Here is a 26,013-nt window from a genome sequence, read left to right as displayed (position 1 = left end):
ATGTTTGTTGGAAAACTGAACAGAAAGTGACCAGAAAAGTAAAAAAAATCCTGTTTTGGCAGCGGGTTGAAAGCCACAATTCCTTTCCTCCTCTGATTTCTCTCAGTCTGTGAAATCCATAGATTTATGGTAGCAAATGCCCTCAAGACGGCTGTGACTAAGCAGACCACTCAGGCTCCGGTTCAGTTAAGACACTTAGGTATATGCCCAAGAGTAGTCCTGTTAATTACGGCTCTTTGATATGAACCCAAAGTGAATTATGTGATGAATAAGAAAGGAATTACTTAAGTTTACAGCACGCCATGTGTTTGTCCACTTTGCTACCATGGAGGCTGCTACAAATATCAAAATCTCTTGGGTCCTGAGTTAGCTGATGATCTTTAATGGAAAGAAAGAAGAGTTTTAATAGAACAGCTTAATTTATCTCCACGTTATAACATATGCTGTCTGTGCAAAAAGTAGTATTTGTAGGACAACTCTCATATTTTCTAATCCATTTCATATCTTTACCACTGTTCACTGCTTGTGTTTATTCAGATTGATGCTTTCTGCTATGAAGGCAGACAAAAATGGTTCTTTAAATTCACTCATGGAATGCTGATAAAGTGCAGTCAGTGTCATTGCTTTCAGGTATATAACGCTTCATGAAAAGGGTCAGCAAACTCTTATTGAAAAGGCATTACTGAGAAGCCTGCAGTTTATCCTTCAGTGGGTAAAGCTGAGGGTTCTTCTACCACAGCAGGCAAAAAGTTCCCCTGAGAAGCTAGATTGCTAAGGACTGAGATGGTTTTGTAGCTTTTCCAATCCAAAATCTTGACACAGCAGCACTGGCAGTCCTAAAACCTTTGCCAGCTGCAAAACACCCCACACAACTGAGCTTGGATACGCACCAGCCTGAAATCTTGTTTAATCACAAGTATATATTAAGATGCAAATAGCACTTGAAAAGGTTTATCCAAGAGACTGGAATTTGTAACACCTTGTTCCTAAGTCTTCATTCATCATGCACTGATAACACTCTTACCTACTAGAACTAACTGTACTGGCAGTTCACAAAGGTACCTTTTCACTCTTTCACTAGTGGAGACCAGCCTCTTAAAACCCATGTGAAATTGTACTTGTACCAAAGAACGGAGACCTTCCAGAAACACAGTGCCCTCTTCAAAATGTCCTGCCAAAATCGCTGTCTCTTCTAATGAGGGCATCCAAATCAGGTGCTTTTGCTGGCTATGGGTGTAGCAGTTGGGCTCAGGGAGGCAGTTCCTCAGGTGGACCCGTGCCAGGCCATTTTCTGCTTGAGGAACCTTTAGGTTTCCAGCGAGAAGCCAGTTTGCAGCTCCTGAAGAATTGCCATCACATTTTTTTTGGCAAAATTTCCCATTTGTGAAGAGAGCAGCTGTACTCCACAGTGACCTCCAGATGCTTTCAAGGCCCCAGCCCCTAGGGAATGCACTGGCCCATCCTGGTCCTGGAGCAAGAGGAGCATGAAGCCTGCCAGAGGAGGAAGGGCCACAGCTTCCAGCAGGACATGGCTGGCAGAAGGCTGATTGAATTATTTCTGTAGTTTGTTTATCGCGATGTGGCAAGAAGGGATGGGAACATCTAAGTACCCTGCACCTGCAGCCTGGAGCAAGCAGTTGTGGTGTTACCCTGAGGTCTGGAAGGACAGCACTCGGGATGCCTTCCCATATTTACCAACCCCATCGCAGCAGGTCTGTGGAAAGCTTCCACCAGCCTGGTCTCATCCACTCTCAGAGACAAGATTTAGAAATCCCGTAGTTTTTATGTAGGATCCCATTTTTTACGCAGAAAACGAGGAAAAATTGGGGTGCATTTCTGGACCAAGAATCTCAGCTGTTGAAAGAGCGCTATGGACAGATGAGAGTAGGGGCTTCAAAGAAATACCAGTTTTGTGGAATGAATCACTTTTAGCTTCTGTAGGCTAGTATGGGATTTTCTGCTCTGGTATGCTCCAGGGGGACCTCAAGGCCCTCTTTGCCAGAGCCCTGAGAATAACTTCAGCCAAAATTCCTACGCAAGCTGGGGGTCCTTCTAATAAGCAGCATCTGCACTGCTTTCTACATCCATGCAATGGAAGCAGGGATGTTTTCACAACCCATATTTTCCCTACCCCCTGTCCCCACCCTCGGACAGACACAAATCCGTATCCTGAGGAAACTCACATACGAAGAAACACAAATAAATGCTGAATGAAATTCTCACTCGGAATTGGCCACCGTCTCCATCATCAAGTTCCAAGATATAACCCTCCACCGGGTTGTGGCTCAAAGGTGGCATCCTCCAGGCCAGTGTCACACTGTTGTTCCTGGTACAACACTTCTCCAGCTGCAGTAATGGGACGGGTGGCACTGTAACAGGAACTGGGTACAGATTAGTGTAACTCCACCCTACCCCATTAGTCTGTGCCGCGAGCAGTAAGGCAGCTACTCGTCTCCTCCCTCCCCTCACCGGGGAGTCAGTATTCGTTGGGAAGAGGGTCTGTTCCCTTCCTTGAAAAAAAAGCAGTAAAAATGATATAACAAAATTTTGCTGCTGGGTTAGACAAATCGTTTGGCTGAAATGTGTAAACAGAAACACATCCAGACATGCTTCTGGTGCCTCGTAAGAACTACAGTCTGGGGACCCCACGTCTGGATTCCTTCCCGGGGGTCGCTGGCTGGAAGAGGTTTTTTCCTCACTCCAGAGCACTTTGCCCCTGCTGTCCTCCAAAGGAGAGAGAGCAGTGGGGGGCAGGGGCCATGGGGCAGCATGGGAGACACAGTGCTGCCAGGAAGTCCAGCTCATTAATGAAGACTTGGGTTATTAACCAGGAGAGCAGCCACTCCTCCCAGCACGGCGACAAGATAGAGCCTGAACCCCACCAACAGCAGGAAAACAATTCTTCACAATAGGGGTTTGGGTTTCTTTTAAATCTAATGTAACACACCACCCCTCAGCCAGTTTTTCATCAAAACCACCTTGGATATGTTATCTTTATGGCAGCCACCCTTAAAAGAAACTGTTGAAGAAAATTGTTCCATCTGCAAATGTTACCTAAATCCCTTGGTTCAGGCAGCAAAAAAGAACTTCTGCACCACAGGAGACTGCTTGTGGCTCTCCCCTCTCAGAAATTACAGGCACGAAGTTATCTACCAACATGCCTGTTTAGTGACTTGCTCAGGAGAAGCACGAAGAGACTGTTGACCAGACCAGCCTCTTAAAAATAAAAACAGAGCAAAACATTCAGCCATGCCTCTGTGGTAAAGAGGCCTCCACCACACCTTCTCTGCTAAACACAACTAAACTCTCACCGTTCACGCTTTGCTGGACATTATAAAGTGAAAATTTGGTCTTCTGGAGAGACCTGGCATGTATCTTACACACTGTTGAAATCGCACGGGTTAAGTGGGATGTACGTGGTGCATAGACCCTGCCTGGTCTTCTGCCCAAGGCTGAATTTCTCTGTTCAGGCTCATTTCTGCAGAGCTCAGCCACATCTTACAAGGAGCTGAGTGCTCTGCACACTCATTGACTTAGCTCTTAACAATGTCAGTTTGCTCTTCTATCTGCTCTGCTCTGAGCCTCTAGTTTATTTTCCTCCCGCTGTCTGCGTGAGAGCTAAGCCCTCGAGCTGTTCCTTTTGTCCTATTTTACCTCTTCAGATAAAAGAGGACTGTGTTTTGTGTACCAAGCAGTCTGTGGGAAAATGGACGCTACTGTGTGACGGGGCTAAGGCTTCACCCCCACTTTGGAAGTGACGCAAAAGTCAACATCACACTTGTGCTAAGCACTGCAGAAGCTACCGTGGCTTTCCGCTGGCATTATCCATCACTGCAGTGAACGTGGATGGTTGGTAGCCCAGAAGAATGACTGTGGTCTGAAACGAAAGAGCTTTATAAATTAGCTCTTGAAGGTTTTTCTGTGAAAAGAGAGAGAAAAAAAAAGCTTTGTTCCTATTCCTTGATATTTAAGGATGATTCAGAGGCTGTCACAAATAAAAACCTGCTTGTTTTTTCACACGGAAAGTTCAGACTTTTCTCTAGGAGACACTGCGTCTGGAGAAGTAACAGAAATGTGACATTACAAGAGTCAAAAACCTGAAAACAAGGAATTCAGAGGTAATGGGATTTTTTAAGTGAACCATTTTAAGTTCAGGGTTTTGTCTGTGTTTGTTAGCCTGGGTACTTCCAGTGACTGATGAGCCTGGGAGAAGGCAGGGCTGTATCAGCAGCCCACACTTCTGTCACTTCAGCTAACTGGTTAACCCTCTCAGGAGGCATTCGCTGGGTCTTCCCCACTTCTGAGACTCGCCCTGGCAAAACTGGATGAAAACCTGATTCCTGAGGTTTATAAAGTGCAAAACAGACAACACACCCCCCACCTCTGAATAAATCACTAACCTCTCCAACCCCCTGGAAAGATCTCCTGGGAACACTGATGGGAGGCTTTCGGGGCCTGGTCATGTAATGCACAATGCTGAAAAAAAAAGAGCAGAATTTTTGGGGGAGGGTGTTTTTTATGAGTCCCTTTTAATAGTGGAAACAGGAATGCCATCTAGGATTAGAATATGTTTCCATACAGTAAAGTGCCGCTGTTCCTACTTCCCAGGGGCAGTGTGAATTTTGGCCCTGCCTGTGAGTCACACATACTATGGGAAGTGTCTGGGCTTCTTTACTGTGTCACTGGACATTTAAGGTTTGTGAGTAATCCTTATCAGCCTCCCATGCCCTTTGGGCCAAACTATGGCCTGAACTGCACAACCTACACTAGCTGAACGAGAGGTAAGAAGCTCCCACCAAGGGGCTGCGCAGCTTTACTGGATGACGCTCGTCGCTGTGCCTGCCCTCCTGCCTCCTCCCCTGGGTGTGGATGGGCAGAGATGTGCCTTGACCTCACATTCCCTCTGGGAGGGGAAAAGGCCAACAGTTATTGTAAAAGTCATAGGGAAGTGCAAAGTGAGATGAATAATCAGGATGCTGGGATATACTTCATAGTGAAGAGCAATGGGACAGCACTAGGAAAAGAAAAGTATAGGCTAAGTGTCAGAAAAACAAGAAGACTCAGATGTTAAATTACACCACCGTCCCACTTCTTGTTCAACTTAAAGTCCCCCAGAGAGTTTTTGAAGGAAAATATTAAAAATATAAAGGGAGAATTGACACTGCATTCATACAGCAAGACCTATTAATGAGTCTGAATGATGTCCTGCTATTTTAAAAGTGCTTCACGCAGGTCACATTTAGCTAAAAAATGGGATACTGATGTCTCATGTCAACTCAGCAGTTTCAAAAACACATTGCTCAATGTATCTCGCAGCTGATCTCCTCTCAGGGTGGAGTAGGGCTGCTCTAAGATGTTGTCTGTTATTTGTCCTCTTGACGAGCAAGCTGTGCAATGATGCCCTCCACCTTCCCAGATTAATTTTTATAGGACTAAATGCCGTGAAAGAGCAGGACCCTCAGAAACACGAAAACTTCAACCTCCTCCAAAACCGCAGTACAGCCCCGTAATAGCCTGAGTCACTGCTGTAGCAAGTGCCCTACTAACAGTGTTACCGAGAGAGAAGTAAAGACCACAGGCAAAGACCTGGGTCCATGATGCAGAGCAGAGAGAACCGGGGATAAAGCCTACGATGAAACAGTTACTCTTTCATCATCAGGGCTGTGCAGCTCAAGGCTGGAGGAGGAGAGAAGAGCTGTGCCAGGAGATGTGTCTGGGGAGTCTTCATGGACTTGGTTTGCAGAAGGAAGGAGTCACTCCTGACAAGGAGAAGGGGCATATGAGTAAGTATTCAGAGTACAGAAGAGTAGAGAGCAGCTATATTTTTTCCTATTTTGCACCTAGTCTCCCATTTACAGCAAACCAAGACTGCATGGCAGTCCTAGCTGTTTGAACAAAACAAACCTGGAACACGTATTTGCCTGTGCCCATAGCTTGCACTGAGGAAATGTGATATACGCATTGAGCCAGTCATCAAAGAGGACAGGAATTTTGTGCAGAGGCACTCAAAAAGAGAAACAGAGAGAAGAAAACATGGACAGAGGAAAGGGATCTGGGAAGCTTTGAATTCCTAGAGCTGTGAGTGTGTCTCAGCAGGTCAGCTAGCTTGGGGAGCTATCAGTGAGAGCCTTCGGTCAACACGACTGCTTAAGCATTACTTCTGCACCTATCACATCTCTGCACATTTAATTTGTTACCAAATTGCTTTTTCTTTCTGTAAAAAGAAAAAACACCCCCTGATCTTTATTTATCGAGATTAGCTTTAGATATGGGCTTACACAGAGTCTACCAGTAAGGTACATGAACAAGTTATCAAAGCAAATGTAATGTGATTTGTTCTCATTTTCATTTTTCTTTGTCTAGTGAATCAATGTTTACTTACAAGCATGCTTTCACTCTAAATGACCCTTGCAAGCTCACTGAGGTTGAATGAGGCCAGAGTTCGAAAAAAATGTAGAAATTCAGTCATGCACTAAGCATCGATAACAGTAGCACAGAGCAGTACACACTGCAAAGCTTTCGGAATAAAACCACTTGCAGTTGGAAAAGCCACGCTGGCCCCGTTCTCCTAGGTTTCCCCCAAACCCCCTTTACAGATCGTCTCTGATGTCTTTAATGCGTCTACTCTTGTCAGATCAACCAGTATAGTGACTTAATAACACTCCCCTCAACACCAGCGTTTGGCAAAGACTGATCACTTGTTGGTGCGTTGGGGTAGGTCGGATTGGAGAAAGAGGAGCAGACATGAAGAGACACATGGATTGCTCTTTTGTGAAATTGGAGGCTCCGAAATACACAACTCCTGATGGTGATAAATAGCAAAACATCGCCCTGCAACACCAGCTTCTCCACACAGTCAGCGAAGCGGTGTTCCCAGTAAGTCTGGGTGCTCACTGCTGAAAGTACTCTGCGGTACCTGTATTTCTAGATGCAAGACCACTGTGCAGGAGAAGATAACGCAGAGCCCGTTGAGGTCACGAAGGTAAATTTCAGAAAAAAAAAAAGGCCAAAGTGTCAGACTGAGCAGTTCAAGTGCAAATAGATTTGCAGTCACAAACTGAAAAATATAAATACACCTCTATATACTAAACAATCCTCAACACCTATGAACGCTAGCTTGGGACCAGTCGGTGGCTTGTACTGCTTGGGCACACAGAGGTGCAAAGAGGAATAGTGCAGTCCCTTGTGAAGGAATGGTGGCCAGGATAAACGGCGTTTCCACCATTCTTTGCATGGCATGTACATGGTGAGGCCAGCTGTGCTGACCAACCTGATGGGACCTGCGGCAGCTACTCCTTGGTCAAGGCCAAGACAGCTCAAGGAATAACCCTTCCTGAGGTCTCACAGTTAAGGTGCGCCTGGGGAGCAAAGCCCAAGGGTGTCTGTAAGCTCTGCGCAGGTTTGGGCAGAAGCAGTCCTGTCCTCTTTGCTTCTCAGACCGTGTCTAGCTCAGTAGCAGAGCTTCACTGCGATTGCATGATAAATGAGAGCATCAGCAGACAGCACTATCTTTCATAAAGCTCGAGTGAATCTGGCTCGATTAAAATCTCTCAGTCTTCAAACTTAAAGCTAGATGAATGTCCCAAAGCCAGATACCTAAACTGCTGTCACCTCAAGTGACCTGTGGTTAATTAGCAATCTAAGTTGAGAGTTTAACTAAATTCTTTATATGTTTGTGAAGGAGAGTGGCAGAAGATTAGTATGAAATATATTGAACAATAACTATGGCCAGCGTTAAATACAAACCGATTTAAACAGACAATTGCAGAGAGTATTCAGAGAAGTTTTATCAGTGATACTCTTTCTTGACTCCACTTTCCTGGCCGGTACCATTTCACAGGAGCAGTTCACAGGTATTTTCCGAGTAACTTTAATGCAGTCTGTTTACACCGATGCAAACCATTCCTGGTGAGCAGACTTTGGCCTCTGACTGTTTATTGTCATATCTTCACATACTTATCTGCAATTTATCCACCCTAATTACTTCGTCTTGGGTCTCTTAGGTTCAGAATTAGTCCCAGAGAGGACAGATAAACAGAAAAGAAACCTTTGTGCTTGCTTAGAGTCAAAAAAAAAAGCACATCCGGCAACACGACACGATTACCCTTAACTCATTCATTGACTTCTGGCAGCCTCTACCCTGTCACCCACATGTATAATTAGGGCTTGAATTACCACTGAGGGAAGCTAATGGCATCATTCCCAGGGACCACACTGGCTTTCAAATCTAGCTGGTCTAAGGATCTACCTAATTCTGATGCAGCTCTCATCCTGCTCCATATAAACCAAGCTCATTACAAGTGCATGGTGGTTTGTTTGTTGGGGTTTTTTTGTCCAATAGCATCTACTGTTCATCAGATTCTGCTTTTAAATACTTTTTTAAACCTCCTTTCCCTTTAGTGTGTCCCTTAGGACTATTTAGATACCTGGAATCAAGGAAGGGTATAGCCATAGTGCTACTTTCCCCCTGTGAATCTCTGCCTCACTATTTTTTTTAAGCTGGGCACTGTTCGCAGCACAGTCCAGATATAAGTCAAAGGGCTTTTTTTTTTCCCCCCATTCAAGTATATGTGGAGGGGTGGAATTTACTACTTCAGCTGTTCCTGACAAGATAGGGGTAATTGGTATTTTGAATTAACTATGTTAAATCTAGGAATGCTGTAAAATGGCATGAAGTTACATGCAGCTAATGTATTTTTAATCTTCAAATCTTCAAAGCTGATAGATAGCCCTACTCTGAAGAATTTATCTTTTCAAATCTTTAGCTGCACCTTCTCTCTCTGTCTGAGCTTGCTCAGGTCACCGCATGTGAGGTGAGCGCACCTTTCTAGGAAATACCCAGTAATCTGAATTTGCTTGAAAACCTTTTAAAGCAATTTCAAGTCATTCCTCTTTCCTCCCTCCATGTCCCCTTCTTCCCAGCACTGTTTCAACACATGTATGAAAAATAGAAAAACAGAAGAAGCTCACCCCTACATTTCATCTGAATAAAATCCAGCTGGTGAATCGACTGCAGTAATGGTTCGCTATCCAGAGTCAAGTCAAACTCAGCAGACACTTTTGGCTCCAAGGCTCCTTTGACCCACTGTTCCTGAGATACCTGAACACGCTTGATTAAAGCATCCGAAATCTGAAAGACAGTGTCAGGCTTATGATGAAACTGCAGCTGAGAAGTGACAGAATGCCTGTGGGATAGACACAGCTCAGTGAAGCTGGGAGTATGACAGCACAGCTGAGACAGGGTCTGGTCATTTTGGAGTGAGTTCCATTTATGTTGCATCCTTTTGTCTCGTCTTTCCAAAACAAATCTCATCTTACGGAAGGAACGTAAAAATCACATTTATAAAGCCTGTTAAGATTATGTTATGTATCATGCCTCTGAATGACACATATACTTCTGCATTCTGTTCTTTGACATGCACAGTCTGGTTTTGCTCTCCCATTTAAAAAGCAGTTGCCCAAAGACAGGCTTAAATGTCAGAGGGTCTTCCCATTCAGCAGAGATGATTCGGTGGATGAAAGCTGAAAGAAATTAAAAAATCAAATGGGAAGGAAGGTGTATATTTCTTACAGCGAGGGTGATAAGTTTTAAGGTAGATTTCCAAAGAATATGGGGGATTTTCTACCATTACATCAGAACTGAATTTCATTTTTAAAGCTTTGCTCTAGCTCAGCCCACAGACGGTTAAGCCAAAAGTCAGACTAAGCTGATCACAATGGACTCGTCTAGAAGTGAAATAGTGGCTCTGCGGAAATCAATGAACTCAACTGTCCTTGAGTTCAGTGAAGCTGCCGTTTGGATATCTGGAGTCCCTGCCAGTGAGCTTCCCGTAACTCACTGGGAGCAGAATTTTCCTCTGGATAGGTCAGAGAGAGTTTTTCTTTACCACAGGAGTTCAGATACCTTTCCTCATTACTGTTATTGAAGACACTCCTGTCTGAGCCCCTGCATCGACAGCTCCTAATCAGTCTGTGCAGGAAGTGGAGAAGCATCTTATGGCCTTCCTACAACCTTGGAGTCACTTCTGGGATGCTGGATCCCTTGGCTGTGTTTCAATGGCCTGGCTGCAGAAGTAGTTGCTCCAAGTAATGCAGTGTCTCAGTGTTTGCTGGTTGCCTTGAAAGCATCGTTAGATAAACCATGAAAACGTAAAACCAGAAGTATGTTTTTTACAAAAGGTACTGCAAAGAATGAAGCCACAAAGGTTACAGGAAAAATAAGCTGAAATGAAAGCGAAGCATGTATCTAGCGAGCACGTAGATAAGACCTAAAGGCTTCGTTTATCCCACAGTATCCAACCGACAGCCTGCTAAAATCTGTGCAGTCTTGAGATTACTATACACCACACATGCCCCACTCTTGCTTGAGACCAGACGCGACAGTAACAATCAATCTGGAGTGCTAATAAGTTTAAGTTGCCTAATTCTCATCCTGTTTTTTAGGGTTACTGTGACAGCCCGTGACACTCCATGCATTCCTGTGTGCAGCGTGCCCTGTTCAGCTGACAGCCACAGGCAGATCACTTTGTTTGATATGCTTTTCTTCTTAGGCAATTAATAAAGCAATAAAAATAACAGGGCAAAAGAAAATAATTAATAAAAATAATAGGATTAATTAGGAAAAATAATTAATTGGGTAATAAAACTGTTACATTTTATCTCATCAATAGACACTTTCACTGCTTGCACCTACGAAACAATATCGCGCAAATTAAGGCAATTGTTGGCTAGGCCATACTGTGCAAAGGGGGGGCACCTGGATCCTTCAGCTAAAGACAGGTCTTGTAGCCCTGTGAGGTGCAACAACCTGAGCGAAGCAAAGCTACACGCAAGCCCTCAAGGCTGGATTTCCTTACGGGGGAGATGTTGAAAGGACTCTTTCACATGGGAAAGAGTAATGCAAAGGGGAGAAGCAAAAAGGGGAGAAGCAAAAAGGGGAGAAGCAAAAAGGGGAGAAATACTACTCTGCTGAGTCAAAGACCTTTCCAAATTGAGCAGAAAGCTCCGTGAGGCCCTGTGTTGGGTTTCTCAGACGAGAACAAAATAATATTCCACAGAAAGTTATCTTTAACTGTATAGCATCTCTCTTTCAGCCCAGAGGGGTGGCTGGCAAAAGGAAAGACATCAGCAGTCCGGGAAGTGCTGTGACCACTGACTCCCACACCTGGGTCAGAGTGCGGCTGTTCAAAGCCCTCCCTTTGCTGGGACATGCATGCAGTCACCAGGCTAGCTTAGCTTTTAGGCGGTACTAAGAGGAGTGAAGGTGAACCTGCCTCGGAGGTGGAAGAGGCTATTTAGCAAAGCCATCCATTTTTAGATTTAACTTTAACATCTTTTTTTTTTTTTCCCCAGAACACTGGAAAGAAAAATACCTGTAAAAACCCAGAGGGATCATTTTCTTTGATAACTTCTAGGCAGTACTCCATAAGCCCCGTTGACTGGCGCAGCTTCAGCGTACAGTGATTTATCTGGTCCCAAACAACCTGGAAAACAAGCATCAGTACAGTTCTGATGACTGCCTCAGCTTACAGTGAATTGTACAAGATTATTTCAGAAGAGACAACGGATGGAAAAGCGTGTTAAAGTTAAGCTTAATTTAGATGCCATATGGCCGTTGCCATATCTCCATCAGCTACGCTCGCTTGTTCTGTATTGTAAATACCGATAATTAGCTTGGCAAAATGTTGTGTACAGGGAATCTCAATTTTCAGAGCAGATTAATTGCTCAAAGATCAGGCTTGCTCGGGGCAGAAAGAGCACAGAACATGTTTCAGCGTTTGCAGTGTTCACGTTTACAATCACACACTAAAATCTGAGTTTTTAAAAAATCCATCACTTAAAAGGCAAATATTATAGAGGATAATTGCAGAAGTGGTTTCTTGCAGATTATACCCCACCATTCTCTTCACAATTCACCATTGATCCTGCTCTGCTTAAGAACATATTCTGTGATTAAGAAATAAAAAAGCTGCAACTCATTTTTCCGGACTTTTGGACTTGGTTCTGCTGTCACATGGCTGGAGGCTAGGCCTAGCAGCACTGTGTCCGACAGCACAACTCCGGAGGTACAGCAGCCGGAGAGGCACAAACTGCAGGATTAGCTGTGCTGTTAGCAGTATGTCCTGAGTGTTGGTTCTTGTTAAGCATGGGTTTTTTTTAATGCTGATCTCAGGTAGATTTTATTCATTGTTTGCCATGTTACACTTTTCACTTCATTCTTCCTTCTGCCTTAGATACTGTTAATGTTTCTGGCACTATGATACCTCAAAAAATCACATATGCAGTTTGAGCTTTCAAGAAATGTGTCTAAACATTTCTTGACTGCCACTTTGTTCAACCATTTATAGCTTTCTTCTCCCACCCCCCTCTACTGCATTTCTTTAATATCTTTTGGGTAAGCACATGGAATTCTGGGGGTGGCTTGCCTGAATTTCAAAGCATTGAAGAGACACCAAAATCCCAATGTTTTACCTGGGCAGAAGGGCTTTCTTGCATTTGGAAGGTCCCAGAATCCAAACCACACAGGTTTCACTGACAAGCACCTCTTCCAAGCCAGCCCAAACCCATCAAATAAATAAAGACTGATGGCCTGATTCAACAAACTGCTGAAATATTTGCCTCATTTTAAGTGTATAAGCACAGTTCCACCAAACGGCTGAACTGGAACCTGCTGAAGGACTTTAAGACTTGGTCAGTAGAAGTTTTCATGCTGTAAAGGGCTGGGGACTTAACAAAATGCACAGTAATGCCAGGTATTCAAGAGCCGTGCTCGGCTGATGACAGTTGTGCTCACCTTCAGCTTGTGCTCACGTTCTTTGGTCACCTTTGTGAGCAGTTTTGCCTTTTGTCGCGTTAACGCATCAACCAAGGCATCACACTGAGCGACAAGACAGGCTTCATAATCCAACCCATTCTCCTAGAAGAAGGCGAGAGTCATACTCGTCAAAGAAAGCATATTTTACACCTTAAGTTATTGTTCATTCTTACCGGGTTTTCCATTCAGAAAAAGATTTCCTTTCAAGGCTTCGGCATTTCTGTTGCCTTTCTGAATTTATTATAGCTGTACCAGTAATAGCTGCATGCTATAAAATGAAAGAGTAAGATGCTATGCCACAAAATAGGCTTATTTAAAACCCTGATTTACTGGCACTTTCTGGACAACAGCTGTAGTACAATATCATGTAAAATACGAACCTAACATACACAGTGCATACATATACATAAGAGGTTTATGCCCCACTCTGTTTTAATTATCCAACTGTAGCAACTTTGAAATCACTGGCTCTACACCGCAGCAATTAGAAGACAATTACGGACCAGAATCTGGTCTGCAGCTTATTACAAGGAAATTAATCAGGTGCAGATCCCTGAGATTTTGTGTATCGCTTAGCCTTACAGAAACCCCATCCTGTCAGTGGGGAACAAACCCTGCTACCACAGAATCCCACTGCAGCTATAGAAATCTGAGTAGATGGTACCACAAGGTTCCGAGCTGCTCCTCCTCCTGGGGGGTGGCTTTCCCTGGTGTTGGAACTGATGCTGTAGCACCCATTCAAAGGGAGACTCTCCCTTGCTTCCCCTGCTCATCAGACTAGAAGAAGGAGAAAGCTTTCAAGCTCCTTTTCCCAGGAGATGTTCAGTTGTCCCATCAGCTTCCCTCCCAATCCCCCAAGTTTAAAAAAAAAAAAAAAAGCAGCAGCATTAAATGTGAGAAGATCTTAAACATGTGCTGAAGGAGAAGCATCTCCACGGAAAGCCATCACACACCCCTAAGCCATTGCTACCCCTTAGCTCTTTTGTTTATGCTTTTCTCTGCTTTTCTGCTCATTGCTTTGTCTTCCTTCATTTGAGAGCAAAATTTTCAGCACCGTTTTCCCTTCCCTCACTGCAATCCATGCATCCCCTTCGCCAGCTGAGGGATATAAGGTCCCTCTTCCCTGAGAGGCCCCCGCCGCAGTCCTAGACCTGCCAGCAAGATGCGTGGGGGTAGAGACACCAGGCGGCTCAGTTACTGTTCACAGGTTTGTCTCAGACTCTTCCTGTTTGCATCTCTCCCTCCTCGGCTTATATCACACCCGACTCCCTCTTAAGCCCATTTCCATCCAGCCACTCCTGAAGTGCTGGTTTGTGTACAAAGCCTGCATCCGTCGACGGCTGTAGTGCATCATTTCTCTCCTCATTTTCTGTTCACACATCAAACGGGGTGTTTGGCGCTATGCCTCTCTCAAGTGAGAAAGGAGGAAATTGTTACAGCAGATAGGAAAATGTGAAAATCAGATAATGACAGCAACAAGCAGGAGCAAGGAAGGAACAGGCAGTTTCTGAAAAGAAGAGACCACCACGACATGTAAAAATTACCTCAGAAAGGAGAAGGGAAGGAAAAAAGATGGGCAAACAAGAGATCTGCAAATCAGGGAAAAGAAAATTAGATTATGAATTTGCAGGCTGCCCCAGGCAACGTAAAAGCACAGCTCCTAGTAGCTCTAGCACACTCAGAGAGGAGATAAAGGGTGCAGATGGCTGTCCAGTCTGCTGTGCATTGAGACAGCAGGATAAAATGTACAAATTGCCCACTGCTTTGTGTAAGAATACATTTTAAAGACATTTTTGCTGAAGGGTAAATGTCTGTATGTCTGTGTGTGGCAACCATCGTAAGACTTCTGTTAGAAATAACCTGCCCTGAGATCCATGGTTCTGGGTATAAATCTACGCACAAAGGCTACATCTATTCCCCCCGCAAACAACAGTCCAAGAACTGGTTTTTTGGTCCAGATGCTAAAAGGCACAGATCAGCTCACGACACATCTAAACCCTTTCCCCTAAAATAGCGTGGCTGTACCAAACCTGGCTACCAGGAGTGCTCCCTGGCATGCACTATCACCAAACGCTGCTCAGGCATCACCTGGGGAGAGTGCAATCTGCCACGAGACAAAACCATGCCAGGGAGCTCGTTAAGGGTTAAACTCTGTGGGTGATCATCCTTTAGCACTCAGAGTTATGCCCTAGCCTTGTTTTACTTATGAATACATATGCAGCTGATTAGTCCTGCTGTATTGGTTTGCTGAAATTTGATGTCCTCACTCAGACTCATGCTGGAGACTGACTCAACACGTGAGGTTCGGATCCAGCTTTGTGCCCAGGCATGCCTAAATATTAGAAGGTGATTGCTGGATACAATTTCCTCTTCTGAGTTCTCCTCTAGCGTTTTAAGCAATGAGCAGCATCGAAGAAATGGCTTGGTCCTTGGATCTAACTGTAGCAGCTCCCTTACGCAGAGCAATTTGGCAGTGATTTTATTGAAACGCATTAAATGATTTTACAGCATAGTCATAAATAGTCATAATAGGCCACCTTTAGCTTTCAGAAGGGAAAAATACATTTTTAATGGAGTTAGGTGACTCAGGAAAAGATTGTTGACAGACTACTGTTTTAGATGAGTTATCCCATCCTAAAATAGCTGTTCACACCTATGGGAAGAACCACTCTCTAGAGGTGCCTGTCCTTCTCCTCGGACAATGAAAGAAGCCCTAATGGCTAGGTTGGATGAGCTAAATTCTAAACTAAATACAGATTTTCAAAACTCTGCTTTGGCTTTCTGTCAGTAACGGGCACAGGACTTGCTTGCTGATGAAAGATGAGCAAGCAGCAGAGCGGGCATATCGCAGAGCAGATGATGTCTATCCCAGAGAAGACCCACCACCGCAGAGCACTGCTGCTACAGATAACAAGTGTCCCGTCCCGGGCGCTGTGAAGCTCAAACTACGGCAGCACATTTCCAGCCACACTCTGCAGGGTGAGAGGACCTTGAGGATCATCTGACCTCCAGCACTGACAAGTCTAAATTTGGTTGAAAAAGGGACTTGTTTCGTTTTGGGTTTGTGCCCTCAATTACTGCACTCACCATGAGCCCTCTTCTGACTATTAAAGCTGGGCAACTATAGGCATGAAAATACCTTCTGCTTCAATAAATGACCATATTAATTTAGCAGCATTTGTTTCTTCTTTTTTTTGACTTCCTACAAATACTCTAATAAACAGGTTGACTGGATTTGGTCCAGAAACAAGTACATTTTTAGAAAATGTAAGATGAAAACAAGTAGTAAATTTCAAATGTGTTAAAATGAGAACTTCTATATGCCCAGCTGAAGCAATCGCAGTCAGGAAGGAGCCCAGAAGCATGATTCAATCAAATACCCATCACCACAGCTCAGATGTCCAGTATTGAGTATCAGCTTCTTGCAATAAACAGCAAACGATCTAGAAGCTAAGAGGGGCTTGCAGGCATTATCTGATGAATTATTTTGCCTAGCAAATCCATTCAAAAAGGGTTAGATGATTCCAGGAAAGACAAGAACAGCACAGGAGACAAAGTCATCAAATAAATTATTCACTCAGTTCAATTGATTACTGTATTATCAAAACAGCTAATATTCTACAATTACCTGGATCTGCTGCAATAAATTTTTCAGCTGAACAAGAAATTCTTTAGCTTCCTTTGCTTTATCTGAAACACCATTTAAAGCCTGAGACAGCTGTGCCTGCAAGAAGAAAAAAGGGGGGAAAAAAGGAAAAATCAGAGATAAAATGCAAATCTGTTTCTTACTAATCCTTGGTTTTGATGATTAATAATGTGCTAAAAGGCTTACTTGCTGTCACATGTATTCTTACACACACAGAGTGTTTGTGCTAGAAAAGAATAGTTAAGATTTTCATTGTAATAAGATTTAATAAAGGTGAAATATGCATGTGGGGGCAGTCAAGTATTGTGTCTGCGCATTCCACTTTCTTGCAGTGACTTGGTAAGTCAAAATACCTTTTTTTAAGACAGCTGCCCACATATATTAGGAAATAACAGTCTTACACTTACACTGTAGCATCTGTCATGCTGAAAAAATCCCCAAGTGCTTTCCAAAATGGCACTTTTTTTTAATCAAAGCCTAATATTTTTTTTTTTTAACAAATGTGGCCAATTCTACCAAATCTGAGATACACTAGGACTTCAAAGACAAATTTTCAGACTTCACAGTAATGTCCCTTTGGGGCTCCAGTTTCCCATGCTCCAACCCAACAAAGGGGTGAATATTTCTGGAGAAGTTGGAAAAAACCCCTTTCTCTAACTTTTGACTGATGAGAGATAAGGGCTATATCTATTTTAAGTCTACGCTGAAGACCCAACATTCTCTTTGCTCACCTGGTACCTGAGATCTCTAAAATGAGCAAGCAGCTTCTTGATGGGCTTCCAAGACGGGAGGGAAATGGTGGTTCTGCCCCCGGGCAGACCCAGAACCGCCACGGTCTGAGCAGAGCAGCCCCGGCGCAGCTTCCCTGGAAGCGTGGCCGGGATTACAGAAATCATATTGCTCTGCTTGTGAGCCCACGGCAAGCCCAGGTCCAGCACTACTTGTCTGTGCAGACATCACACAGAGTGACCAGATAGGTCCCACCGTGAGCATCCTGCAGGTTAGACACTCTCTTCGTGGGCCTACGCCTCAGGCAGACTTGGCAACTACCAGATTGCCAATACTTAATTAATTATCCTCACCAAACAGATAAGACAACTGACATCAGGAAATGGGAGCAAAGTATCTTTGCTAACGTCAGGCTTTCAGAAGGTTAATTCCTCTTCTTGATTCCTTAGGACGAGAGTGTGCCTTGAGACAGAGCCTTGTAGGGAGGCACAAACATTATGAGCTTCTAAGAGGAGACCTAACTGAAATTTGGGAAGTCACCACCCGTTCTCTGCTTCCCTCTTGCTCCTGGAGGGAAGAAAACCACTCCATCCCTGAAAAGGGCAGAGCTCACTTCTTTAGGCTGCCAAAGTTCTGAGCTTACCTCCTGCCTGAACGTCTCCAACTCCTCCTCCCCTTGCCCTCGCTCATTCGCACAGGACAGCAAAGAGCAGACCCCGGCAGCTCCTTCTGGGCGCTTCACAGCCCAGCTCCAGGGCAGGCAGCCGCAGGCAGGCAGAGGCACCTGCCTAACCCCGCACAGCTCCGCGGGAAGTGGGTACAAACCCTGACCGGGAGCTGGGACTGAGTTATAGAGGAAGAAGCCATCCTAGGCTCTTTCCCTCACGTTCGTAGAATCACAGAATCATTAAGGTTGGAAAAGACCTCTAAAATCATCAAGTCCGACTGTTTACCCAACACCACCATGTCTCCTAAACCATGCCCTAAAATGCCATGTCTGCACGTCTTTTAAATACCTCCAGGGATGGCGACTCCCCCACCTCTCTGGGCAGCCTGTGCCAATGCCTGACCAATTTTTCAGTGAACAAATTTTCCCTAATATCCAATCTAAACCTCCCCTGATGCAGCTTGAAGCTGTTTCCTCTCATCCTATCACCAGTAACTTGGGAGAAGAGACCAACCCCCACCTCGCTACAATTCACACATCCTTTTCCTTTTAGCCCAGTTGTAGGTATTACATAGTGCTAAATTTGAAAATAATATATGCTTTACCACAACCCATTTGGAGAAATTGTAATGGGAATACACATTATTGTGTATGTTTCTCAATATTTGAACATTTAATATTCCCTTACACAAACTCCTGTCACTTCACAAAAATTCAAAGCGACGATGTTTGATACAAACGGTACTTGAGGTCACAGAACCAAACTCTAAGTCCTTGAAAGTGTCCCTATTTTCTGCCAGATCAGACCATCAGGATTTCAGATCAGCTCTCCATGGGCTGATCACGGTTGACAGAATTTTTGGTTGCACATCCACAAGGCAGCACGTTTGAGCCTTTGGTTTGTCAAGCTGCTGCAGGACAAGATGAAAGCAGCATATGACCAAGCATCTGGGGAAGAAGTAAGGAAGAAATAGGTGGGAAAAGCATGGTATGGTCTGCCATCAACAGGCCCAACCAGATTTTCCCAGGGAGGCAAGTGCTCCTTCCTTTCAAATCAAAACCAAAGGTTGGTCCCAACAAAAGTAAACCTTCCACTTTTCCAACAACTGCCCTGGCTCTCAAATCATCTCAAAGCGCATTTTGCAAGATAAGAAAAGCCACAAGCCATATGTGGGCATCACAGCCACCACAGAAAACTGATTCAATGCAGACAAATTGTGACCAGCATATGTACGATGGCAATTAGCGCAGTCACTCCTGGCTCCCAGCAGGCTCCCGTTGCAAAGAGCTGCAATAGAAACTCAACGACGTCATTGTTCAAAGGGCTTGTAAGAGAAATGCCGTGTTCATTAAAACCTGTGGTTGCATTAACGCAACTGCAGCAGGAAACCAAGGAGGAGATCAGATCTCCATTTGTGAAACCCACTTAGAGATAATAGCCTTGTTTTTCCAAGCATTTGTAAAGGACACCTTACAAAGCAGTGGAATTTAGTCATGTGCTTCCCATTAAAATCAAACGGAGCTACATGACTAAGCCCTCAGTAAACCAACCAAGCCATAAAAAAATGCACTGTACACTCAGAGCAATCTTTTGTGCTACAGAAACATTTACTGGAAGCCAAACTGAAATGTTACAAGCTCCATTGGCTGCGACGATTAATAATTCCCGACAAACGGTATTCTACCTGGCGTTATCTTTACTTGAATACCTGGTCTTGCAACCAAAAATGTGGACGCTGGAGATGGATACTAAGTTTCTACTTCTATCAAATTCAGGAACAGAGAGATAATGAGGGTGAGTAATTAAACCCAGATGGGCATGGAAGGCTGATGCTTCCTTTGATTTTAGAAAATGAACCAGATAATGCCAACATCCTTTTTCAACTGAACGGTTCATGCTCATTTAATTTGTTTTCCCTCCATCTCTCCTTAGCAGCAGATTAACTATTGATTAGATAAGCTTACCCTGGCGCTGAATTCTGAAACAGCCCTCATGTTTTTGGGAACACAACTCTTTAGGCTGGCAAATGAACGCAGGCGTTCAGGCTCTGATACTTCCTTTTGACCACGTGCTTGCTTGTCCGTCACAGACCTGTCCAGCTGTGGCTTTTTTCCTTCTTCAACATTCTGATGTATGTGTATATATATATATTTAACCATTCAGAATGGGCAGAGCTGAAATGTGTCCACCACCATTCCTCATATTAGTAGGTCAAAACAACCTAAATCTGACAGCAGTGTCACTGTTCTTGTTATGAAGACCTAAAAGGACTTTGCTTTGGCAGCAGACTAAGCCAGTTTTACTTCATGAACTTCAACTGTTGGCCTAGATGCACGGTTCATGCAAGTGAATATAATACAGTCCAGTTAAGTCAGTGGATTTACACTGATTTATGCCATTGGGCCCCTGTTTTCATTGTACACAACTTTCAGTTTCTCTGAAGAAGTTACATACAGCAGCGTAAAGGGGAAACCTGAACCATTAACAGGGCCAACCAGCTTTCGTGCCAGCAGTACAGCTGAGGGTAAACACACATTTCATTGCGCGGTCTGAAGCACCGTGCGGACAAGGTTATACACTCTATTTGCCACTGGTCACCATATAAGGCCCAGACAAAGGAGTAGGCAAACAGGCTGAGCAAAAGGCTGATACAGAAGCGGAACGGGAACGGATTCTGAAGCTGAAGGCACACAAGGCCTCTGGAAAAGCGGTTCTACAAGTCAGTCGAAAAAATGGTTCAAGTTTGCTGGTGTGGGGTGAGCTGTGAGAGGTGGGGAGATGGCTCTGGCAGCCCTCCTTAGGCGAAGAATGCCAGCCACTGGCCTTAGGAGGAGATAAGCAGGTGCTTATCAGCAGATGGTGAACAACTGTCAGTCTGTCCAGTTTACTGGGCTGAGAACTCTTACAGACAAGCCCTTCCACCTGCCTCTACTGGCTACGCCTGGAGCACCTCGAGAGAACACATAAAACTTGAATTGCATTTGGCAATTTAACGTAAGTAATTTATGGTTTGGCCAAAGTAACGACAGGTAACAAACTTGCAGAAATTGCTGTATCTGAGAACTATTTCTAAGCAGAACTATCTAATTACAAAACAATTTATCTGAATGAATATAAGCTGATGATTTAGGCTGCCTGGCTATATGGTTCCCTTATATTTATTTTCCACCAAGCTCATTGTTCTGTGAAAAATAATATTCCCAAGAGCACAATTTGTGAGCCCACAAATTAGTTAATTTTGAGTATTTTTTTCCTTTCACTAGAATTGTCACATCAATTGAGTCTGTAAATCAAGAGAAAATCACCCTCTGCGATACCTTCCTTCCAGAAAAAAAATGCAGTGAAAATGCAAACCCCCAGGGTGTTGGTCTTTCTTTCGACAATATTTGATGGTAGGAAGGAAAGAAATGACTGACTGTGCACTTTCATCACACCAGAGTTTATCACATTGTTCAAAAGGCATCAAATGGTTTTAACTCGAGATAGACCATAATACAGCACAAGCTGGTCCCTCACACTCCAAAACATCAGCCGCACTTGAACACTGAACTTAGTCCCTACTCACTAAGGTAATTCTGCTCCGAAGCGGATCCTGCCATTCGCACGAGTAGCAATAGTTGTAACCTGCTCCTTCTGAGCCGGGAGAACATCCCACCTGCACAAACACCCGCCACGTTAGGGCGGAGATGGCTGAGCCCTTGGCACAGACCGAAACACATACTGAAGAAGTGTCTTTCTCAGACGGCCAAGCCATGCAGACCACCCCAAGGGGCATCTTTTTTGAATCCTAAAATCAAAAGTCAATTTTTTTCCTTGCCAAATGCCTTAGTCGAGCTTGTGCTCAACCCCTCCATGGCTGAGGGATGGTGACACCAGTCATGATTTTGTCCTCTCCTGCAGTGTCTGAAGGGATCTCTCTGTGCTTCCTCTACTGCTAACTGCAGCAGAAGGTGGGAAGAAGGGAATCCTGCAGCCAGCAGAGCTGGCCAAGTGCTCTTTGCACAGCTGTGGCAGAAGTCCTTTCCCCCAGTACAGCGGGACGCTCCAAAGGACTGCTCTCATCATGCAGGTATTAAAGTCCCCTCTGTACGTTCTGACCCAGCAGCTCTACTAGAACTCGGCAAACTGCCTGTGCTGCAGAGTGGCTGGCTCTGAGGTCTTCCCACAGGGGCTCCAGGGAGGGCTAAGGAGCATCGCTTGCAGGGAAGCATGAATCAGACCGCAACATTATGTGAACCAGAAAAAGCTTTACTTGTCCCCAGACCCCGTCCGTCCTACTCTTCCTTACTCTTTTTTGTGTCATGAAGGTCCCTCAAGCCATTCCTTCCGACCGCTTGGGAACTGAGAGGGAGGAGAGGCCTCTTTGAGGCCCAGGAGGCAACGCGATGTCCCGCGATCCTCCCTATCACGCTTTCCTGTCTAAAGCATTTGGGTGGCTCCGGGCCACCCTCCCTCACTGACACAACGGCAGGGAGGAGGACGTGGCGGGAAATGGTTGTGGCAGCTCCTGCTGAGCCCCAGGTGAAAGGGAGGAATGACCATCCTGTCTACTGCTGCTCCGCACAGGCGGCTGCTGCCACCCGCGAGAGGACGGGACGGCCAGAGACGCTGTGAAAGGCAAACAAGTTTGTGAGGCAGACTCGCGACTCCCAGGTGCCTCCGGGGACCTGGTTTAGCCTGAGATTTGCCGGCTGAGGCAAGGCGAGGCCAATGCGGGAGGGAGCCTGTGTGTTTTCTAACCCCGAGCAGCGGCTACGGAGTCGCTGGGCAGTCGGGAAGGACCGGAGACCCAAAAGCACCGTGGCAAGGGGAAAAAAGTCTGGGAGGATGATGGACGTGAAGCGTCCTCGAGTCCCGCAAACTCCAGCCCGACGTCACGGCATTGGGATGGCCAAACCCCAGCGCCGAGCACCGCCTCGGCTCCTCCCGGCCGGCTGACGGGACTCACCTTGTGCTGCTTCCACATGGCGCCCAGGGCCTTCACGTCGTGCTTGCCGTGCTTGCCCTCCTCCAGGCACTGGTAGCACACGGGGCTGCGGCAGCTCACGCAGTACATGCTGTAGTTCTCCAGGTCGTGCTCGGCGCACGTCGGCGGCTTGCGGCCTCCGCCCGCCCCCTTCCCGCCGCCGCCGCCGTCGCCGCCGCCGCCGCCGCCGGGGGCGCCCGGGTGTGCGGGCGGCGGCGCCAGGCGGTGCTTGGCGAAGGGCCCGCGGGCCGGGTGGCAGCGGAGCTGGCAGGAGGCGCAGTACAGCACCTCGCACTGCTCGCACAGCACCGCCGCCGCCTCGGGAGGGCTGCGGTCGCACAGCTGGCACTTGGCGGCGGCGGCGGCGGCGGCGCGGCCCTGCTCGTAGCGCTGCACGATGGCCTCCAGCAGCCGGTTGCGCTGGAAGCCGCGGAGGCCGCGCTGGTCCAGGGAGGCGCTGCGGTGGCACTGCGGGCAGGTGAGGGACGAGCTGGCGGCACCGGCGCCCCGCGGAGCCGCCGCCGCTCCCGGGGGCGCCGGCACCAGCGGCAGCACCCGCACGCCGTTGGGGGACTTGAGGCTGGGGGTGTAGGAGCCGTAGCCGCTGTCGGTCTCGCTGTGCAGGCTCAGCTTGTCCGCGTGGTCCCCGCCGCCCGCCGCGCACTCCGGGTCCAGGCAGGCGGCGGAGGCGGCGGCCGCTCCCGCTCCCGGCCCCGCGGCGGCGGCGGGGCCCCGCGGGTGGAGCAGGGCCGGCAGGTGCTGCTCGCTCTCCGGTGTCTGCACGGCGATGGTGCGGGCGCAGGGCAGGCAGACATTGTGCGAGCAGGGCAGGATGATGGGCTCCCGGAAGAGCGAGCCGCACACCGGGCACTTCAGCTCCTCTTCCATGGCCGCGGCGCGGCTTTTGTGTGCGGGGCGCGGGCGGGCTCAGGGGGGCGGCGCGGGGTCGCCGCCGCCGGCTCCCCCCATCCCCCGCGGCGCCCTTCGCCGCCTACCTCGGCTCCGGGCGCCGGGGCGAGGCCGGGAGGGCTCCGGGCGCCGCTGCCGCCGCGGGCGGTTCAGCACCGCCGGGGACAGACAGCTCCGCCCGGCGCGGCGGGGCCGGGGCCGGAGGGGCCGGAGGGGCCGCCCGGCGGCTGCCTGGGGCGAGGGAGAGGCTGGCTCGGGCCGGCAGCGCGGTGGGGCTGTTTTAACGTTGGTGGCATAGAGTAATAATATATGGGGAGGGGAGGCGGGGGGAGGAGGGAGGGCAGGAGTAGGAAGGGGCGGGAGGAGCCCTTTCCAGCAAATAAGTGATCGCTCGCTCTACGGCTGGGGACGGCGAAAACATTTTTTAAAGGATCTCTCTCTGCAGCGATGTCTTTAGCTGTTTAAATAAAGCCATTGTTTGGGTAGCGGATTGCACGCAGGCGGGGTTTGGGTGTCCCTCGTAGCCCTCCCTCCCCGAGCAAAGGGGGAAGGAGGACGCTTTCCAACAAACTAAGCGTGTTTCGCCGTCGTACGCACCTCGCCGTGCTGGAGCACGACCCAGATGCCCAACATGTCAGGCAGTGTTCGAGGGAAGAATGGAAAAGGGGTTACAGGAGAAGCGCGGACCCCGGTTACGAATGCTGCGGCTGGAAGGGGCGGAAGAGTGTGGGCAGCGGGGAGAGCTGCCGCCTCGCCCAAGCTCCGGCAGTGCAACCCCAACAGAAATTCGCTGGGAAGATAAATCAGGGATGACAGCTGAGAGTTTACGAACAGAAAATAACCATCCGTCGAAGAAAGAAACCAGCAGTGGGAAATCCTCCATCTGTTTTGTTTATTCTACATATGCTTAGCGTGGAGGTAGCAGTGGTTTATTTCCATAGCGAAGCGATTATACGTGCGAGTGATTTCAGTGTGGGTTTTTTAATCATCATTATTATTATTCGTCCGTCTTGTTTAAAAGCCACTTCTGTATCGACTTCAGATCCATAAGCAGATCCTAATTTTTTTTTGTTTCTTTCAAAATGTGAGCGGGTTGTTTCAGAGCAGCTATTTAAAAATGCAGCACTAACTGGTGTCAAATGAAAAAAAAGGGCAGAGAGAACACATTAAATGCATCGCCTCCCATCATAATGTTTTTTAATACATGATGAGCATTTTGTGACACTGGGTAGGAAAGGATTTTCTAGTCTCAGGTTTTGCTTTCGCCAGGTTATTAAAACTGTTGATGCGTAGAAAAGGAGGAGTGGGGACTGAGAGTAGGAATATATTAAAGCTTCCAGTTTTTTCAGTCTTTCCTTTCTGCAGTTTTCCTTCCTGTGTCTTGCCTAGCCTCTCTCATGACAAGCTGAGGGGGAAAAAGTCCTGAGGGATTTAAAGCTTTGTAGTTCCCCAGTTCAAGGTGGACAGGGGCAGGTTTGTCCTCTGGCACATAAAAGAAACAGCCGTAACCCACATAAACCTGCCTATCTTCTGGCTCGGCAGCTTCCTCTTTTACGTGACCTCTGTGCCGAGATTGAGAGTTTCCAGACTGACTGTGTGTTTGGGCTACCTCCAGCCAGAAACCTCAGCGGTGCAAGAAACGTTCCGAAACGCCACTGATTTCGCAGCTACCTTATGCTACTACATCGCAAGAAAAAGCTGTGGGTGAAATGCTGTTATCTTCACAGTCTCTGCTCTCTGCTCTACCATCTGTCGGCGGCGGGAGTGGATGTATGCTAAAGATTTCTTGCAGACCTGTAGGTGAATCCAAGTCACAAATTTCAAGCCGATGTTGGAAGCCATAATCCCAAAGGTAATGAGGAAGGCACGGTATCATTTTTTCCTGGACTTTTGCTTTCTTTCTTCACCCATCTTGTGTGGAAGGTGCCAGCGATCGTAACATGCGATGGTAGCAGCAGGTCTGAGACACGTGAGCAAAACTGGATGTACCAGTCAGGAAGTGGTGGAAATGCAAAGGTGTGAACATCAAACACGACCAGCTCCCCTTCAGAGCTGCTTTTTAGCCAGGGCTTGCAAGTTCCAGAATTTTGCATTTCCATTTTGACCATTCCTCTAGAGTTTACATAAAATCCTAGCATTGTTTGTGCTTTCTACAGCGGGAAATGGCAAGAAACAAACCATCTCTGAAGTACAACCACCCTCTTTCAACCTGAACTTTTCTCCTCCTCTCCACAAACCTGATCTGGCCTTAGAGCGTATTTCCATAACAGATGATGACTTT

The 26,013-nt window shown here is 46.6% G+C and overlaps 1 protein-coding gene across 2 annotated transcripts in view; it reads right to left on the bottom strand.

Annotated features, from left to right (window-relative positions):
• The window catches only part of TRIM67 (tripartite motif containing 67), a 36,120-nt gene extending 12,104 nt beyond the window's left edge, over positions 1 to 24,016 (bottom strand). Inside the window, exons 1-6 of one of the 2 annotated variants that reach the window (XM_075089537.1) lie at positions 22,806 to 24,016; positions 16,443 to 16,538; positions 12,794 to 12,916; positions 11,373 to 11,483; positions 8,971 to 9,130; positions 2,224 to 2,369 (exon numbers count right to left, since the gene is read on the bottom strand). In XM_075089537.1, coding sequence (XP_074945638.1) covers positions 2,224 to 2,369; positions 8,971 to 9,130; positions 11,373 to 11,483; positions 12,794 to 12,916; positions 16,443 to 16,538; positions 22,806 to 23,711 — 1,542 coding nt within the window. In that variant the 5' untranslated portion in view covers positions 23,712 to 24,016. The remainder of the gene's footprint in view (positions 1 to 2,223; positions 2,370 to 8,970; positions 9,131 to 11,372; positions 11,484 to 12,793; positions 12,917 to 16,442; positions 16,539 to 22,805) is intronic. The other variant, XM_075089536.1, reaches the window with a different exon arrangement.
• Between the last annotated feature and the right edge of the window lie 1,997 nt (positions 24,017 to 26,013).

The sequence above is a fragment of the Phalacrocorax aristotelis genome, chromosome 3 (assembly GCF_949628215.1).
Source record: "Phalacrocorax aristotelis chromosome 3, bGulAri2.1, whole genome shotgun sequence".
In the NCBI taxonomy this organism is placed as follows: domain Eukaryota; kingdom Metazoa; phylum Chordata; class Aves; order Suliformes; family Phalacrocoracidae; genus Phalacrocorax; species Phalacrocorax aristotelis.
This window is presented reverse-complemented; position numbering and strand designations above follow the sequence as displayed.